The 21,287-nt window shown below is 43.0% G+C and overlaps 1 protein-coding gene across 1 annotated transcript in view; it reads left to right on the plus strand.

Annotated features, from left to right (window-relative positions):
* The window catches only part of LOC135557743 (DENN domain-containing protein 2B-like), an 80,809-nt gene that overhangs the window by 10,127 nt on the left and 49,395 nt on the right, over window positions 1–21,287 (plus strand). The window contains 1 exon segment of the mRNA XM_064991314.1: window positions 13,210–13,308. Coding sequence (XP_064847386.1) covers window positions 13,210–13,308 — 99 coding nt within the window.

Consider the following 21,287-nt stretch of genomic DNA (forward strand, 5'->3'; position numbering starts at 1 on the left):
AGGCAGACGCTGCAGCTGCAAGCTCTTTTTCTTGAACTTTTCCCGAACAGACTGTCTATTGTGCATATCTAACAATGACCTTTCCTTCTCACTGGACTGGATTGTCAGCAGCTAGATTGGGAGGCCCCTCTGTTCTCTGGCCAGGGCTTGCATAACAGGGGTGAGGGTGGGAGGTCACCAGATGCTTTTTAGGCTGGCATTATCAGACAATGTGTATGATATCATACACACACCCAGTTATTGGGTAAGACTGGTAGGCTATATGTATGCTGCTATGCCCAGTGTCCACACATCACCCATAATAGAAACCCAATGTCTAGTGGAGACACACAGCTTTAGGGTGCCTTTTCACAATTTTATTTACTGGCATCTAAATGGCATACTTGGCATACTATTAGTCTATAAACCATATAATGGTCACTATCCTGTTGAAGCTGTTGGAATTCAATGTCAGCTTGCCAACCTTGATGATGAGTTGTAGATCTGTGTTGTTCCCTCAGTGGTTTAAGATTCATGGGGAAACCATGTGATAGACTGTGAACAGGATCTGAGTGGAATATAGCCCACAGAGAATGACTGTATTGGATGTCACAGTTAAACCATAATTTGACTGGGTTTAGGCTATACATGCAGCAGTGGATAATCCAGTCACAAGTCTGCCCCACAAGTGTCAGAAGGTATGTCAGTTATTTTTTCTTTGCCTTGTTAAAGGTTAATGGTGCATCAATTTTATGCAGTGCCTTCAATGTGCCACATCTTCCTCCCGGTCCTCCCTTTTCTACTTCATTTCATCTCAGCCATTTGCCTTTTAGGCCCATAGCAGGAATAAGGATGGCAAGACATAGGACCATCTATGGTTTTAGAATGGAAGTGTGGTAGTTCAACCAGTGTATGGATCCTAGGTAATCATGTAGCTAAGCTTAGCTCGTAACTTGGCATAAATTGTCGCACAATACACATTATGGAGTGACTCAAGTTTAACGTTTTTATTGTCACGTGCACAAGTACAGTGAAAAGCCTTTTCTTGCAAGCTCTTTCCCAACAATGCAGTAATTAATATCAGTAGTACTATAAAAAAAGCCTAGTATTGACACTGATTCACAGGTATTCTGTGTTATCCTTTCTGCTCACCACCCAGCCTTTGTAACTAAGATCCTGTACAGTAGGCTGTCACTTCCTGTTACTTCTTGTTTTTGTTTTGAATGACGGAGACATTTGATTTACTTTTGTGTGTAGTGCAATCTACTCCCTCTGTTTAAGCAGATGGGGAATGCTATCCTTTTCAAATATCACCAATCCCATTCTCTCTTTGGAGTTTGGCATTACAAATATGGAGTGTTTGCACAACCTTTCATAGACATTCTTAAACCTGTCCAAGGCATATTCAAAATGGTTTGGGCATTGTATTATTTCAGGCTCACTTGCCATGTAAAAGCTATTGGTAAGGTAAACTGCCTGTGACCTGAAGTAAGTGCACCTTGATGTGTAGTCACTATCTCACCCTGGATTACATACCATTTGCTTTACCATACATTATATCTTCATGTTTTGATCATGCAACGGTGCCTTAAAATGAATGATATTCAGATGTATTTTCTCTGCTTCTCCTTTGATAGCTTGTCTTAAACATTTCTGCTATCTATCTATCCTATCTTTTACGTAGGATATACACTCAGTGGCCAGTTCATTAGGTATCTAGTACTGGGTCGGACCCCTTTTGCCCCCAGAACAGCCTGAATTCTTCAGGGCATGGAAACGTTGCTCAATTGGTATCAAGGGACCTAACGTGTCCTAGGAAAACATTCCCCACACCCTTACATCACCACCAACAGCCTGTACTGTTGACACCAGGCAGGATGGGGCAATGGACTCATGCTGCTTACGCCAAATCCTGACTCTGCCATCAGCATGACACAAGAGGAATCGGGATTCATCGGACATGGCAATGTTTTTCCACTCATTAATTGTCCAGTGTTGGTGATGGCCCACTGGAGCCGCTTCTTCATGTGTTTAGCCGATAGGAGTTGAACCCGGTGTGGTCGTCTGCTGCACTAGCCCATCCGTGACAGGGACTGATGAGTTCATTCCGAGATGCCGTTCTGCACCCCACTGTTGTACTGTGCCGTTGTTTGCCTGTTTGTAGCGTGCCTGTTAGCGTGCACGATTCTTGCCATTCCCATTCGACCTCTTATCAGCAAGTTGTTATCACCCACAGGATTGCTGCTGACTGGATGTTTTTGGTTTGTCTCACAATTCTCGGTAAACCCCAGACACTGTTGTGTGTGAAAAGCCCAGGAGGCTGGCCATTTCTGAGATACTGGAGCCGACGCACCTGGCACCGACGATCATACCATGCACAAAGTTGCTTAGGTCATTTGTTTTGCCCATTCTAACGCTCAATTGATCAGTAACCGAATGCCTCGATGCCTGTCTGCCTGCTTTATATAGCAAGCCATGGCCACATGACTCACTGTTAGTAGGAGTGAACTATTTTTGAGAATGGGGTGGTGTACTTAATAGCCTGGCCACGGAGTGTAGGCAGTCATAAGGGTTCCGTCAGATCCCCTCTCATCCCTCAGATTCATGATCCATAAATTAACCCTCTTCCATATCAGAGTAAGGGAGAACAGTGGAGGCACACAACATGTCTTGTCCTCCTTTCCTTCTTTCAGTGGAAGTTAAAGCCTGTGTGTCAGAAGTCAGCCCAGTGACACATATCCTACATCTCAGCTCCCTGCAGCAGCTCAAATGGACATAAGCCTGTTTTGCACATGCCAGCTCCGACAGCTGTGCATGCTCATATCCAGGTTGCCCAGAACACTTTTCCCCAGCTTTCCAAAAAGGGCATATCTGCCATTTGTATTGCCTTGAAGATAAAAGGGAACTGTAAACAGCTGAAAGATGGAGAGAAAAGAGGAATGAAAAAGACTGAAAGAATTGGTTCCATCTGGCGCATTGAGTCAGAGAGCTACGGTGGCAGGGACTTGTGGTTATTGTGTAGGGAGTGTGCAGCTGCCATGAGTAGTGTCAACCTGGGGTGCCCCTGCCCATAAAGAGGCGAATGGAGCTCTGTGGGATGTATATTTAAGGGGCCCGACAGTGCTCAGCAAACAGCCGCCCACTCAACGAAAAGATGTCCACTGGACCATTCTTTTGAAAATCTGGCACTGAAAGTCAAAAGGAGACAAAGGCCAGCCTCTTGCGGCCTATGTGTTAGAGCGAGGCAGAGAGGAGATTTGTATGGACTGTTAATTAGGAACGGAGGTCCAGGTGGAAGGCCTTTTATAATGCTTTCATGTTAACGGAGACGTTATTCATAGTCGTTCTCCTCAACCTAAACACATGCTTGGTCCATGACGACAGGCTGTATGCACATACACCACATGAACAGTTCCAATGCGTCTCCTCCATGTAAAAGGTTTATGAGGACCATATGATGTTATGCTAGGGACTGAGTGGCTGGAGTGGCTCCTCCTTCCCCTCTACCATACTTACCCAGTAATTCAACCTCCAGACTCACGTCTGATGTCGGATTTCCAACAGCAGTCCCAAAACCTCTTTCCTCGTTGAGAACACGGAAGAAAATTGAAATGGTCTTTTGAAGACGAAAAAGAATGTGGATACGTGGGTCCATACACTCCTCATGTCCTCTGGTGAGTTGTGACGTCTGGAAAGAGTTTTCAGAGGTTTTACTCTGCTTTCCCTGGCTGGCTCATGGCTGTAAGTGAGCTCAGCTCAACAGTAGTTTGAAAACCTTGGAGTATGCTGATGAGCAGATTTGGTCGGGAGGACATGTCTGCCAGAGAGGCAGAGACAGAGGTGTAGTAGCAGACTGGAGAACAAAATGAGAACAATGCTTCTATTTCTGGAAGCTATTGTGTCTGTTGTTATTACTTGATTTCCACCAGAGACGTGGTGGTGCTGGATTGAAATTACATCAAGCCAAGGCTACTCCTCAGGAGGTTCATTTAAGTTAATCCATTGTGATGACAAAATCTAAATAACAACTTACTATTATCATCACAACCCAGACCATGAAAGTTCTGTGTTCACCAAATCACATTGACATCTCATATTCGGTATGTAACTGCCAGGTGTTGATGAGCAAAGATGCATAGTTGAGTGTCTGAGAATCTTTGTTGGATGATAAATAAGCTCTTATCATTGAAGCCAGGTGCTCCGAGCTCCCGCCCCTCTCCTGTTCATCCAGCCTTTAAAACATAGTCTAATGTGTTGAATACCAGGCCTGATGGACAGGACAAATATTAGCACATTCCTCTATGTGATGAGCTGGCCTGTGGGCCTGTTGACCTGTCAAGGCTGACAAGGCCATGGACCTAATGGCTTCACTATGAGATGAAACATTCCACAGCCCATGCACGTCACACACACACACACCCACATGCGCGCACATACACACAAACTAGCGGGACTAGCTTTGCATAGTATTTGTGTGTTTCGGTCACCCGATAAAGGGCTTACTTTTTAACCATGAGTTTGCCCACTCAAGGACATGTTGAAAACAAAGAGTTTTTCCGTTCCACCCCGGACTGTCTCAGGAACACACACAGACTTGCCTCCTCAACAAGCAAGCATAGTTTGTGATCTAATGGTATAGTAAGGACATAGTAACTGGACATGTAGTAACTGATATTATCTAGCCTCATGATTTCCCCCCATAATGGATATGCCTTTTGCTGTAGAATATGGTATGGCTAAGACACAACAGGACAGTTTTGAGTTCGTGGTTTGGATGGCAGGTACTGTAAGTCATGTAGACAGTTCGGGAAAGAGTAAATGTCTTAGATCCCCAGACAGAAGGCAAAAAAAATCCTAACTGTAACTGGCTTTGTGGAACCTGACGAGAATAAACATATACCTTGAACATTGTTGTTGATAGGCCATTTTTTTAACTCATGATTCAGAGAGATCACATCACAGGATAGTTCTTTGTATTCCTTGTAACTACTGTGGAACAACATTACTTGCTCAACCAGTTGCTCAGTCAGTGCTTATCCAGTGCGCATCCCGAATGTAGGTAAGAGGAGGAACTAATCTCCTTTGATGTGGAGTGTTTTCCATCCATCCATCTGTTTTTCCACCTTGTGTCCTGTAGTTCAACAGAATACTGTATGTATTATGTATGAGCCTCAGTCATGCAGGGTCAGGGTTAACCTGCAGTTCACTTCTGGTTGTCTGTGGACCCCTGGGTGGGGTGCAGTGTGGGTGTAAGTCATTCCCCATATGGCACCCTATTTCCTATAGTGAACTACTTTAGACCAGGACCCATAAGGCTCTGGTCAAAAGTAGTGCACTATGTAGGGCATAGGGTGCTATTTGGGATTTAGACCATGTGAATGCAGCATGACTCGACTAGAATGCAGAGGTGGAAGGACAGACAGCCTGTTGAAAAGACAGTTGTTAGTTCCCTTTTGTCATAATTCTAGGCTGTGTCTTGTTCATAACGTTCGCTGAATGTTAAGTCAATACTCAAATTACATGTCAATATCTGACAGGGCGGTGCATTCCTGCATAGGTAGTTAACCCTTGTGGGTCAAACAAAGCTGACGTCTGTGAAAAAAGTAACGTCTACTTTCAATGCATTCTTTCTGCAAAAGGTGGGTAAACTGTCAAGCAAAAATAAAGTGTGTTTACTTGTGTTTACCCTCCACTACACCACTGGTCTCATCTGAGCATCTCTCCCTTGACATTTATAAATGACTGAAAATATAAGTTTAGTATGCAGTGTTCTTAAATCTCATATACCAAGTGCCAGCAGTCAGTATTTTCATATGTGTGCAATGCTTGATTATGTGTGTGATGTTAACAGAGAGGTCTATTTTTTGGGTGACCTGAACATTGACTGGTTAGCATCTAGCAATCCTCTCAAGAGGAAGCTTCTAACTGTGACTAATACCTGTAATATGAACCAGGTTATCATTCAACCAGCTAGAGTGCATACCAAAAGTGTTGGATCTGTGACATCCACTTGTATTGATCATATCTTTACTAACACTGCAGAGCTTTGCTCCAAAGCAATATCAGATTCCATTTTCTGTAGTGACCATAACATTGTGATAATAACAAGGAAAGACAAAGTTCCAAAGGTTGGGCCTAAAGTAATTAATAAGAGATCATATAAAATGTTTTCACAGGACCCTCTTTTCAAAAGTAGTGCACTATATATGGAATAGGGTGCCATTTAAGACATTACCGTACTCTAGCCCTAGACACGGACCATGACCACCTTTTACTGAACATGGTTTGACAGTTTGCTGCTGCTTTGACATCCGAGGAGAGAAACTCTACATATTTCATCCCATTTTTCTCCACAATTTCGTGATATCCAATTACAATCTTGTCTCATCACTGCAACTCCCCAACAGGCTCGGGAGAGGCGAAGGTCGAGTCATGCGTCCTCTGAAACATGACCCGCCAAACCGCGCTCCTTAACACCCGCCCACTTAATCCAGAAGCACTGTTTAACTGACGAATGAAGTCAGCCTGCAAGTGTCTGGCCCACCACAAGGAGTCGCTAGAGCGCGATGAGCCAAGTAAAGCCCCCCCGGCCAAACCCTCCCCTAACCCGAATGACGCTGGGCCAACTGTGCACCGCGCTATGGGGCTCCCGGGAACGGCCAGTTGTGACACAGCCTGGGATCGAAATGGGAGGCCTATAGTTTGTTTTTTAATATGAAGAGATGGTATCAGTCTCAGGAAGTCAGCTGGTTAACGCCTTGCTGTTTTGTCCCCAAAGCTCCATCTTGGACTTATCTGACCCAAATCTTTCCATTGTTGTGAACTTGTGAAGTAGGTTGTGCATATAACCTATATCACTACACTTTTAGAAAAAAGAGTTCCAAAAGTGTTTTGGAACTTTGGCTGTCCCCATTGGATAACTATTTTTGGTTCCAGGTAGAACTTTTTTGGATTCCATGTAAAAACCTCTGTGGAAAGGGTTCTTCATAAAGTGTAATTAAATGGGTTCTCTTATGGGGACAGCCGGAAAAATGTTTTTGGTTCTAGATAGCACCTGCCACATGGTAAATATTGGCTGATTGCACATAGAGTATGAGAAAGATGCAGAGACATTGCTACAGTGAAAGTTGAGACACAACACTCAAAACTGAAGTAACAAAATATTAAGTAGGCATTTGGGCGGCAGGTAGCCTCGTGATTAGTGTTGGGCCACTAACCGAAAGGTTGCTAGATCGAATCCCCGAGCTGACAAGGTAAAAATATGTCGTTCTGCCCCTGAACAAGGCAGTTAGCCCACTGTTCCTAGGCCGTTATTGTAAATACGATTTTGTTCTTAACTGACTTGCCTAGCTAAATAAAGGTAATTTTAAAAAATGCACATTTTGTGAATTTAATTTCCTATGAATCACCAATTCACTTGTTGCCCTCAACTTGGCTTCTTTGTAATTACACGCTGACACCTGCCTACTGTTCTTGCATTGCACAAGTAGCCTGTTTATTTAACAATCACTGCCATTTCCTTGTCATTACAAAGTGTTCCATATACACTGAGTGTACAAAACATTAGGAAAACCTTCCTAATATTGACTTGCACCTCTTTATGTCCTAAGAACTACCTCAATTCACTGGGACATGGACTCTACAAGGTGTTGAAAGTGTTCCACAGGGATGCTGGCTCGTTTTGGCTCCAAATCTTCTCACTGTTGTGTCAAGTTGGCTGTATGTCCTTTGGGTGGTGGACCATTCTTGATACACACCTGAAACAGTTGAGCGTTAAAACCCCAACAGCGTTGCAGTTCTTGACACACTCAAACCACCTACTGTAACGGCTGTCGTAGGTGGAAGAAGGAGAGGACCAAGGTGCAGCGTGGTACGTGTTCATGATATTTTAATTACACTGAACACTAGAACAAAAATAACAAAACGGAACAAACAAAACAGTCCTGTCTGGTACAGAGACAGAGAACAACTACCCACAACTCAAGGGTGAAAACAGGCTGCCTAAGTATGGTTCTCAATCAGAGACAACGATTGACAGCTCTGATTGGGAACCATACCAGGCCAAACACATAGAAATACAAACATAGAACAAAACATAGAATGCCCACCCCAACTCACGCCCTGACCAACCTAAAATAGAGACATTAAAAAAAGGAACTAAGGTCAGGACGTGACACCGACTACCATACCCCGTTCAAGGTTACTTCAATCTTTTGTCCTGCCCATTCAGCCTCTGAATGGCACACATATAAACTCAGCAAAAAAAGAAACATCCTCTCACTGTCAACTGCGTTTATTTTCAGCAAACTTAACATGTGTAAATATTTGTATGAACATAACAAGATTCAACAACTGAGACATACACTGAACAAGTTCCACAGACATGTGACTAACAGAAATGGAATAATGTGTCCCTGAACAAAGGGGGGGGGGGTCAAAATCAAAAGTAACAGTCAGTATCTGGTGTGGCCACCAGCTGCATTAAGTACTGCAGTGCATCTCCTCCTCATAGACTGCACCAGATTTGCCAGTTCTTGCTGTGTTACCCCACTCTTCCACCAAGGCACCTGCAAGTTCCTGGACATTTTTGGGGGAATGGCCCTAGCCCTCACCCTCCGATCGAACATGTCTCAGACATGCTCAATGGGATTGAGATCCGGGCTTTTCGCTGGCCATTGCAGAACACTGATATTCCTGTCTTGCAGGAAATCACGCACAGAATGAGCAGTATGGCTGGTGGCATTGTCATGTTGGAGGGTCATGTCAGGATGAGCCTGCAGGAAGGGTACCACATGAGGGAGGAGAATGTCTTCCCTGTAACGCACAGCGTTGAGATTGCCTGCAATGACAACAAGCTCAGTCCGATGATGCTGTGACACCCCACCCCAAACCATGAAGGATCCTCCACCTCCAAATCGATCCCTCTCCAGAGTACAGGCCTCGGTGTAACGCTCAGTCCTTCGACAATAAACACCTGCCTTACAACAGGCCTACAAGCCCTCAGTCCAGCCTCTCTCAGCCTATTGCGGACATTCTGAGCATTGTATCTGTCCCGATGATGTGATGTTCGGATGTACCAATCCTGTGCAGGTGTTGTTACACATGGTCTGCCACTGCGAGGACGATCAGCTGTCCATCCGGTCTCCCTGTAGCGCTGTCTTAGGCATCTCACAGTACGGACATTACCCTGGCCACATCTGCAGTCCTCATGCCTCCTTGCAGCATACCTAAGGCAAGTTCACGCAGATGAGCAGGGACACTGGACATCTTTATTTTGGTGTTTTTCAGAGTCAGTAGAAAGGCCTCTTTAGTGTCCTAAGTTTTCATAACTGTGACCTTAATTGCCTACCGTCTGTAAGCTGTTCGTGTCTAAACGACCGTTCCACAGGTGCATGTTCATTAATTGTTTATGTTTAATTGAACAAGCATGGGAAACAGTGTTTAAACCCTGTACAATGAAGATCTGTGAAGTTATTTGGATTTTTACATATTATCTTTGAAAGACTGGGTCCTTTTTTGCTGAGTTAACAATCCATGTATACATTGTATACATCTCCTCCCCTTCATCTACACTGATTTAAGTGGATTTAACAGGTGACATCAATAAGGGATCATAACTTTCACTTGGATTCACCTGGTCAGTCTATGTCATGGAAAGAGCAGGTGTTACTAATGTGTTGTACACCCAATATAGGCAGTAAGCCTCATATTTGGAAACTGTACTGATCTGAAGTACTTCCACAATTGATACCTAGGCCTATAAAGAATCCTGGGGTACTCTACATTTGTTTTGATTAAACATTAAGATTAGCTGAAAGACTTTTAAAATGTGTTTTTATTTGCTGTGGTTTATCAGTATGCCTGTCTTTATAAGTTCTCCTTTTTTCTAAACATACTGTATTTGCTTTCCAGATGTTACTATTGAAAGTGTTTTTACACACAGGCAACAGTATTTTTACAGCTGTGCATCTTTCAATAAGTCAATGAAAAAACATATTTCATCAAGCTGTAGCAGGTATTTAAAGGAAATAGCAATATTTTCAGACATCTGGTATTCTGTCCAATTTCATCTAATATTTAATGTGCTTCAATGGTGGTCGGTGAAGTTTAAAATGAGGAGGATTATTATTTTTTATGAACATGGCCTTATTTCTATTACAGCATATTGGATAACTGTCATTCATATTCCATTCACCCAGCTCAATGTACCATCGATAGGTTTAGGCTACTACATGATACTCTAATTTTCTCTATACCCATCATGAGGTTGCTGCAACCTAGTCTATGAATTAAAGTTTACAGGTCGAGAAAAAAATGTGAGTAATCAAGGTGACAGTGACACATTCAATACTGCCTTGCACATTCTTGCTTGCATCTCACTGATCTAGGGTGTAATCATTAGTCCAACAGTTGCAAACAAGAGTTTCTAATAGGCAAATTCAGTTATGTTTTTCCCCGTTTTGTTCTGTTTGCTTCAGTTTTAAGATTTTTTTTCTCTACAGAATCAGCTGTCTGTGACCATGTGAAAAAACCTTCATATCATAACCGCTAACCGCTACACAGCCTATATCATTGTCACCATATTAGTTAACGTCTCATAGTCAACATAGCTAGTAGAACTAAAGCGTTAGTAAACCCACTACTAACATGCACAGTACAGTACAGTGTACCGTCAGCAAGCAGTTTAGCAGTTACACCTGTGGGCCCAGGTGGCAATAAATTAATAAAACCAAAAGCTTATCTTGGAAGAGTTCCAGTGTAGGACAGCCAAAGCCAGCTAGCTCACATAGCATCCCTCTCTGTTTGAGCTGGGTGCTTGAGTAGACTAAACTAGCTAGCTGCATTCACTAGCTAAGTGAAAAAATACAACTAAATCTTAATCTCTCTCTCTCTCTCTCTCTCTCTCGTTTATTTTTAAAGAAATGATTTGTTCAAAAACTGACGTCGTCTGGAAGTTGTCATAATTACTTTGTAAGTCTATGGAAGGGGGTGAGAACCATAAGCCTCCTAGGTTTTGTATTGCAGTCAATGTACCCAGAGGAGGATAGAAACTAGTTGTCCTCCGGCTACATAATGGTGCTACCCCACAGAGTGCTGTTGAGGCAACTGTGGACCTTCATTGCAAATCAGTGTGTTTTAATCAATTATTTGGTGACATGTAAATATGTTTAGTATAGTTTTATCTAAAAAGGATAACTTTTTTTAATGTTTCACTATTTTTATGAAATTCACTGAAGATGATGGTCCTCCCCTTTCTCCTCTGAGGAGCCTCCACGGATGTGCTTTCATGTTCTGTTTTTCTCACATGCCTTTTAATGTTGGTGACATTGATGACTGTAGTAAATGAAAGCATGTACAGATGAAACTCCAAGTATACCTTTGGGTACTTATGGTTGTGTGCACAGAAATAAATACAGAACAGAGCCTATGGCTATGTGTTTGAGTGTAGACTAATCACCATCACTGCACTCCAAGGCTCACATTCTGAATAGCTTGACTTTCCCTGCCTGCAGAAGATCCGAATGAACCAAAACAACTGCAGTTGTTAAGATCTGTCAGGATATTCTGGCAATTCCCTGTGCAGCTGGACAAAATGAAGACGTATGCTCTGTCTTCTCAGTCCACTAAAACAGGAAATAGATGACAGCAGGAATTCCTTCGCTCTCCTCATCTGTCTCTATAGGGCTCAATGCCATCTCTCTCCTCATCTGTCTCTATAGGGCTCAGTGCCGTCTCTCTCCTCATCTGTCTCTATAGGACTCAGCTCAGCTCCACACCTCTGATCTCTCTGGGTTTTCTGTTGACCTCCATAGAAACCAAAACACTTTGGAAGAGGGGTTGTTTCAGTGCTGGGACTGTATTTTAGATTAGATTGGCATTTGAAGGGAGGAAACTGTGCAAGGGACATGTGGGCATCCAAGGACTGTTTATGGTGAAATGACAGGGTGTTCATTTACGTAATTTAGCAGACACTCTTATCCAGAGAGACTTACAGTAGGGAGTGCACACATTTTCTTACTTTTTTGGTACTGGTCCCTTGGGGGAATCAAACTCCCAACCCTAGCGTTACAAGCACCATGCTCTACAAACTTCCAACTTCAACTGTGTGTGTAAATGTATTTTGCAACACTCGCGCACGTAACGCAGGTGACGTGGTCAACATGTCAGTCAGATCCCTGTTTAGCCTGAGTCCTCAGAGCCTTCAGCAGCACACAAACTACACGCCTCTAAAACTAAAGTCTGCAATAAAAACACAGCTAGGCTTTTTTTTCTAGCCCTCTAGGTGAACACGTTCATGGGAAGAGGGCAAGTCTGTTAGTCTTGGCTGCTCTAGTCAAGCAGAGACGGATAAAAACACACATTCCAATCAGAAGGGGATGGAGATTCTCCCCTCTTTAGTTGGCTCTATGCTTTGTTTGCAATTACTGGCTATTCTTGCCCACTTCAATCTCAAATAGCGATTTTAAGGGTGCACCGTAATTACAGTCTAGAGACCGTGCTCTGTAATTTCTTTAATTCTACCTTTTAAAGTTTTGTGCTCTCTAAATTGATGGGAAAACAATGGAGTGAGATTGAAGGTTTCTTTTAAACAAGCCCAGATCTCCTGTCCAACTGGCTTGAAAGATTCAGAAATATTTCTGCCGTTTCTGTGGCAACCAAAGACATTTGTCTTCTGTTGTGAGACTTCAGGGACCATTCTCGTTTGGAGCTGTGACCTCATGATTACTGTATTTCCATTCATTTGTATGAAAAGAGAGAGGTGCTAGATTAACAGAGCAGAGCCTAGAGCACAGATGAGTCCCTTACACTGCACAGCCCTTTCTCTCCTTGGTTGTTGTACTTTATGCTCTGGTGTTTACTCACACTGTTAGGAATCCAGTGAAGTCATCCATCTGATATCTGATATGGCACTCCCATGGCTGAGATTAAGCTCCATATTTGTCATGGTTTTGGCCAAATATGCACAGAGCACATTGACCCACTTATACTCTCAAGGTCTCAAATTCAAGTGTGAGTGTTTTGGGTAACGCTTTATTTCACATAACTAATTTTCTTATTACTGCAGTTTATTAACAGTAAGTAATGAATTGTTGTGATTTATAAGCATGTACACGGCTACAAGTATACCCTCACCCAAACAATCACAAAGACTTCAATCTGTTGGATGCTGATGTATTGTCCATGTTACGGCTGGGGAGTTTCATGTGTTGTATCCTGTCTGTCTATCAGGCGAGTGGGCGGTCCGAGGGTGACGATGACTGCCAACAAAAGTTCCAAGGCTGCAACCCGAGCAAGAGGGGCTAATGTGCCCCGGGACATCCCCGACAGGTCAGTGACATCCCCACCAGCCTCTAGGCCAGGGAGAGGGACAGGGACAGGGTGGATGGAAAGGGGATGGCTCTCAACATGCACTATGATGTCAGAAATAACCAGTGCAGGTGCTCATATCCTTTATTGCCTCTGAGGACATTTTCTTCAGGTAGTAAAGCTATTTTTGTAAATCTGTACTGTGGGATCCCACTATGTGTCTGTGTTGAGTGATACACTGCATACAGTAGTTGACATGGCTCATCAACCCACAGTTGTTAGCTTTACGCAATTATTAATAAGGAAGGAAGTACTGATTGTATTCTGTCTGCCTTTTTGCTAGAGCTACAGGGCTAGAACTAGTAAACTCAGCAAAAAAAGAAACGTCCTCTCACTGTCAACTGCGTTTATTTTCAGCAAACTGAACATGTGTAAATATTTGTATGAACATAACAAGATTCAACAACTGAGACATAAACTGAACAAGTTCCACAGACATGTGACTAACAGAAATGGAATCATGTGTCCCTGAACAAAGGGGGGTCAAAATCAAAAGTAACAGTCAGTATCTGGTGTGGCCACCAGCTGCATTAAGTACGGCAGTGCATCTTCTCATCATAGACTGCAACACATTTGCCAGTTCTTGCTGTGAGATGTTATCCCACTCTTCCATCAAGGCACCTGCAAGTTCCCAGAATTTTTTTGGGGGAATGGCCCTAGCCCTAGCCTTAGCCCCCACCCTCCGATCGAACAGGTCCCAGACATGCTACATGGGATTGAGATCCGGGCTCTTTGCTGGCCATGGCAGAACACTGACATTCCTGTCTTGCAGGAAATCACGCACAGAATGAGCAGTATGGCTGGTGGCATTGTCATGCTGGAGGGTCATGTCAGGATGAGCTTGCAGGAAGGGTACCACATGAGTGAGGAGGATGTCTTCCTTCGACGATAAACGCGAATCTGACCATCACCCCTGGTGAGACAAAACCGTGACTCGTCAGTGAAGAGCACTTTTTGCCAGTCCTGTTTGTTCCAGCGACGGTGGGTTTGTGCCCATAGGCGACGTTGTTGTCGGTGATGTCTGGTGAGGACCTGCCTTACAACAGGCCTACACGCCCTCAGTCCAGCCTCTCTCAACCTATTGCGAACAGTCTGAGCACTGATGGAGGGATTGTGCATTCCTGGTGTAACTCGGGCAGTTGTTGCCATCCTGTACCTGTCCTGCAGGTGTGATGTTCGGATGTACCGATCCTGTGCAGGTATTGTTACACGTGGTCTGCCACTGCGAGGGCGATCAGCTGTCTGTCCTGTCTCCCTGTAGTGCTGTCTTAGGCGTCTCACAGTACGGACATTGCAATTTATTGCCCTGGCCACATTTGCAGTCCTCATGCCTCCTTGCAGCATGCCTAAGCATGTTCATGCAGATGAGCAGGGCATGCAGATGACCCTCATCATCTTTCCTTTGGTGTTTTTCAGAGTCAGTAGAAAGGCCTCTTTAGTGTCCTAAGTTTTCATAACTGTGACCTTAATTGCCTACCGTCTGTAAGCTGTTAGTGTCTGAATGACTGTTCCACAGGTTCATGTTCATGAATCGTTTATGGTTCATTGAACAAGCATTGGAAACAGTATTTAAACCCTTTACAATGAAGAAATGTGAAGTTATTTGGAATTTTAGAAATTATCTTTGAAAGACATGGTCCTGAAAAAGGGACGTTTCTTTTTTTGCTTAGTTTAGTATCTGCTTTTGTAAGCCATCCTCTACATCCTGGAATAGGGCCCCATTCAACTATAAAGTCTTTGTGGTCTGAGCAGAGGCTTGTTTGAGTTACCATGTTGAGAGATGACATCTTCCTCCTGGAACAGAGAAACAAACAGGGCTTGTCATGAATGTGCTGGCGATAGACTGTTCTGTTTTGTGATCAGTCTTTCCCTTCAACACTATATATACACACACTGTGTTCACTGAAACTAGGCTTAGAGTGAAGATTTAAGATCTACAGGAACTGGCATCAACTGGCATGGAGTGCTTACATCGGACTCACAGGGGTGCAACTGCAAGTCTTCACCATCTGCTACTTGGTGTGTAGTCTGTCAGGATGTTAGTTTACCTAGTGCTACATGTCCTTGTATAACACAGCAGTCAGTGGCTATGGCTCTGACATGTTTTAGTTGGATCTCTTATGTGAATAACCTTGAGAAGGGCTGCCAATTGGAAGCTCGCTACAGCCCTGACTGGTACATTGACCCAGTGTGAAAACACCATAGCCTGTGAGGAGTTTAACATGACTACCACTGACAGATACATTTTTTAAGAGAAATAGATTAGTTGTTTTTCTGTTACCTCACAATGTCTCCTGAGTTAGATACACTCTTAGAAAAAAAGGTGCTATCTATAACCTAAAAATATTGTTATTCTCCTGTCCCTATAGGAGAACCCTTTTTGGTTCCAGGTAGAATCCTTTTGGGTTCTATATAGGACCCTTTCCACAGAGTGTTCTACATGGAGCCCAAAAGGGTTCTACTTGGAACCAAAAAGTGTTCTCCCTGGAACCAGAAAGGGTTCTCCTATGGGGACACCCGAAGAACCCTTTTGTAACCTTTTTTTTAAGAGTGTAGTTAGCCCTGGTCTCTTTCCAATAATCTACAAAGGTTACATCAAGTGTTGGAATCTAATAATTGTACCCCATCGCTCATCTAATGACCCCAGTCGAGATAAAGAAGTTCTCTAGAAACAATATCACTCCCAAACTCTGTTACCATCAACACTCTACACAGTTCATGATGTTTCTATTGTTTTTGATTTATTAAAAATTGCACAACGTTAAGATGATTTTAAGAGAAGAAACTGTAATTTATGCACAGAGAGAGCACCGTTATATACTTGCCCCCACCTTCCCTCAAGTCTCTCTATCCCCCCCCAAAAATAATGATTCTGACGGTAAATCACTTGGCAGGAAAGAATTCTGCAAAGACAACTTCTCATAAGATCTGGGAGGGGTGCAGCAGGGCTTTGATGGGCACTTCTTTTAATAGAAAAGATTATTGCTGAGAAAATAAATTAAGTCACTGGAAAGCTGGATATAAATCTATAAAAAGGTAAAAGGAAATGAAATAAAACACATTAATGAGAGGAAGAGGGAGTGTGTCTTGAGGGTGAAGCTCAAAGTGAAATGGAGCAGATGTTAATGGCTTCTCTCTCTTTTCTTTTTGAAAATCTATCTATTTATTTGGGTTACTGGAAGCCCTCCTGTTGTGGCCCGGTCTATCAACCGAACAGGAAGTGACCTTTGGTTGATATGATGTGCCCTGGCTGGAGGACAGTGGGTCCAGGGCCCAGGCCCTAATTGGCACCCAGCTCAGTACATGTGTGGCCGCCACAGTTGAAGCTGCCCAGCGCCAGTGCAGGCTTGTTTTAACTGGCCCAGTCCAGACCACCAGAACACCCTCACAGACCCCAACCACAACGTAGCTATCCGTACCGGAGAATTCTGCACTTGATGTTTTCCTTTTGTGTGAAGGGGTTTAATACTGCAGTCAAACCAGTTTTATGACTCCTGGAGTAATAGTGGCCAGGGCGTGCCTAAGGGGGTATTTTTGAATGTGCGCTGTTAATCTACCGGCTGATTCAACTTACATTTGGGTATAATGGTCTGATGGCTGGATATGGGGTGTTAAAAATCGATATATTACACAGGTTCTGTTGCTATTTGAAATACATCTACAGTGATTTTACACTGGAGCAGTTTTGACTATCACAGAATGTTATGGATGCTGATAGGTCAAACGAGAACCAGACTGAATTTAGACTAAACTAAAATATAAACACAACATGCAACAATTCCAACTATTTTACTGAGCTACAGTTCATATAAGGAAATCAGTCAATTTAAATCTATTTTTTTAGTCCTAATATATGGATTTCATCTATGGGCAGGGGCGTGGCCATGGTTGGGCCTGGGAGGGCATAGGCCCGCCCATTTGGGACCAGGTGTAACGCAGGTCAACTAATGTTGAATACTTATTGTTATCACGTTTCAGGTAAGACCCAAATGTAGACTGTGTTGAAGTAACAATGTTTATTACAGCAACAGGGTTAGGCAAATTACAGGTCAAGGCAGACAGGGGTCGATAATCCAGAGTAGTGGCAAAGGCACAGGATGGCAGGCAGGGCCAGGTCAAGCAGTGTAGTCGGGCACAGAGACAGGACAAGCAAGGGTCCAAACCACGGGGGCGAGAAAAAGAGAGACTGGGGAAAAGCAGGAGCTGAGAAAAACGCTGGTTGACTTGACAAACAAGACGAACTGGCAACGGGCAAACAGAGAACACAGGTATACAGTGGGGCAAAAAAGTATTTAGTCAGCCACCAATTGTGCAAATTCTCCCACTTAAAAAGATGAGAGAGGCCTGTAATTTTCATCATAGGTACACTTCAATTATGACCAGACAAAATGAGAGAAAAAAATCCAGAAAATCACATTGTAGGATTTTTAATGAATTTATTTGCAAATTATGGTGGAAAATAATTATTTGGTCAATAACAAAAGTTTATCTCATTACTTTATTATATACCCTTTGTTGGCAATGACAGAGGTCAAACGTTTTCTGTAAGTCTTCACAAAGTTTTCACACACTGTTGCTGGTATTTTGGCCCATTCCTCCATGCAGATCTCCTCTAGTGATGTTTTGGGGCTGTTGCTGGGCAACACAGAATATCAACTCCCTCCAAAGATGTTCTATGGGGTTGAGATCTAGAGACTGGCTATGCCACTCCAGGACCTTGAAATGCTTCTTACGAAGCCACTCCGTCGTTGCCCGGGCGGTGTGTTTGGGATCATTGTCATGCTGAAAGACCCAGCCACGTTTCATCTTCAATGCCCTTGCTGATGGAAGGAGGTTTTCACTCAAAATCTCACGATACATGGCCCCATTCATTCTTTCCTTTACACGGATCAGTCGTCCTGGTCCCTTTGCAGAAAAACAGCCCCAAAGCATGATGTTTCCACCCCCGTGCTTCACAGTAGGTATGGTGTTCTTTGGATGCAACTCAGCATTCTTTGTCCTCCAAACACAACGAGTTGCATTTTTACCAAAAAAGTTATATTTTGGTTTCATCTGACCATATGACATTCTCCCAATCTTCTTCTGGATCATCCAAATGCTCTCTAGCAAACTTCAGATGGGCCTGGATATGTACTGGCTTAAGCAGGGGGACACGTCTGGCACTGCAGGATTTGAGTCCCTGGCGGCGTAGTGTGTTACTGATGGTAGGCGTTTGTTACTTTGGTCCCAGCTCTCTGCAGGTCATTCACTAGGTCCCCCCGTGTGGTTCTGGGATTTTTGCTCACCGTTCTTGTGATCATTTTTACCCCACGGGGTGAGATCTTGCGTGGAGCCCCAGATCGAGGGAGATTATCAGTGGTCTTGTATGTCTTCCATTTCCTAATAATTGCTCCCACAGTTGATTTCTTCAAACCAAGCTGCTTACCTATTGCAGATTCAGTCTTCCTAGCCTGGTGCAGGTCTACAATTGTGTTTCTGGTGTCCTTTGACAGCTCTTTGGTCTTGGCCATAGTGGAGTTTGGAGTGTGACTGTTTGAGGTTGTGGACAGGTGTCTTTTATAATGATAACAAGTTCAAAGAGGTGCCATTAATACAGGTAATGAGTGGAGGACAGAGGAGCCTCTTAAAGAAGAAGTTACAGGTCTGTGAGAGCCAGAAATCTTGCTTGTTTGGAGGTGACCAAATACTTATTTTCTCACTATAATTTGCAAATCAATTCATTAAAAATCCTACAATGTGATTTTCTGGATTTTTTTTCTCATTTTGTCTGTCATAGTGGAAGTGTACCTATGATGAAAATTACAGGCCTCTCTCATCTTTTTAAGTGGGATAACTTGCACAATTGGTGGCTGACTAAATACTTTTTTGCCCCTTTTTTGTTTATATGAAAGGTACTCATGGTATATATATATTGTGTGATCCTGTTTGTAAAACAAGTCAGTTTTTTTGAGTATGGATTCAGTTCTACCAAGGATGGTGAGCCGCCCGAACCCAGGACATCCGTAAGTAGATTTGCATGTGAAGAGTTATTTTTCCTTTTCCTTGGAGGACACTGAATTTGCACTGCCATACAACGGTCTGGTAGGACTCTTTGTTGCAAGACATCATTGCACCATACATTGCAGTGGGACTGTCATAAGCATATGCCACATTTATACACTTTACAGTGTTTATTGATATGCACAGTCACTCACATTTGATTCCATCTCATAGTGGTTTATAAGTCAGTATTTGTGAATTGGGTTGTGTTTTTCTGTGGATTCGGATGTGGAGGTCCTGGGTTGGCATGGTTGCATGTGGTCTGCAGTTGTGAGGTTGGTTGGATTTACTACCAAATTCTCTAAATGAGTTTGGAGGCAGCTTATGGTAGAGAAATGAACATTACGTTATCTGGCAACAGCTCTTGTTGTCAGTTGTTGTAAGAACGGGACCAAGGCGCAGCGGATGTTGAGTTCCACATATTTATTGAAAAGTGAAACTAAAGCAAAAAACAAATAAATCAAATAAACGAACAGCTAAACATGACTAGGTGGTGTACAGGCACAAACACAATACAATATACCACAACACACAGGTGGGAAAAATAGCTACTTAAATATGATCCCCGATTAGAGACAACCAGCTGCCTCTAATTGGGAATCATACAAAACACCAACATAGAAATTATAAACTAGAATATCCCCAAGTCACGCCCTGACCTACTCCACCATAGAGAAATAAGGGCTCTCTATGGTCAGGGTGTGACACTTGTGGACATTCCTGCAGTTAGCATGCCAAATGCACGCTCCTTCAAAACATATGTGGCATTGTTGTGTGACAAAACTGCACATTTTAGAGTGGCCTTTTATTGTCCCCAGCACAAGGTGCACCTGTGTAATGATCGTGCTGTTTAATCAGCTTCTTTAAATGCTACACCTGTCAGGTGGATGGATAAAATTGGCAAAGTAGAAATGCTCACTAACAGGGATGTAAACAAATTTGTGCACAAAATGTAAGCGAAATAAGCCTTTTGTGCGTATGGAACATTTCTGGGATCTTTTATTTATGCTCATGAAACATGGGACCAACACTTTACATGATGCCTTTAGATTTTTGTTCAGTATATAATGTGCATTTGGAGCAATACTGTGGATATATACCGTACAGTTTGATTTAAAGGCCATTAGCAATAATGTTTCCCCAGCAGAAGCTAATGTTGAACATTGCTCCATCAAAATGCTTTCTAGACATATTCTTACAAATGAATGTGGCAAATCAAAACTAAAGGTAGATTAATTACAGAACTGATCAATGGGGTTCAACCTTGAGAATGTTGGTAACTAAAAGTCATATGTCCTCTTGCTATTTTCACCCTTGTTTGGTCTTTATCCATTTGCTTTCCCTTGAAACCATATCGCATATGTTTCCGTTTTAGACACACTGGATAATTGGACATAACTTTGGGCTTTTACCACAGTCAACTGGAACGTGATCTAGCTAGCACTATTCTGTAAAACAATGATGTATGAATAGCTTCATCCAGGACACTGCTCATTATGGTCCTGGACTAGACTTAAACCGTGTCCAGGAATCTGAACCTATGAGTCCAGCCTCTGGACTGGGTTTAATGAGAGTGAATCCTGAGTCCAACCCCCAGGTCCAAACCAGGCATGTGGAGCCAGTTTCACTCCTCTCTACCTCATTATGAGAAACTAAGCAGTTTCAACTGGAGAAGTTAGATACAGTAGACCCTCAGAGCTAATATGTAGTGATCTGGTTTTCATACATACTGTACTGTCTATGGCATTGTTCCTACATGCTGATTGATGGTATGGGTTAATCTGTCAAGTTGCACTGGTTAACTCACTTACCAGGAGCCATTTTAGTGGAGTATCATACACTGCCTTCAGAAATTATTCACACCCCTTGACTTTTTTCACATTTTGTTGCGTTGCAGCCTG

Source organism: Oncorhynchus masou, chromosome 2 (genome assembly GCF_036934945.1).
Source record: "Oncorhynchus masou masou isolate Uvic2021 chromosome 2, UVic_Omas_1.1, whole genome shotgun sequence".
Classification (NCBI taxonomy): Eukaryota; Metazoa; Chordata; class Actinopteri; order Salmoniformes; family Salmonidae; genus Oncorhynchus; species Oncorhynchus masou.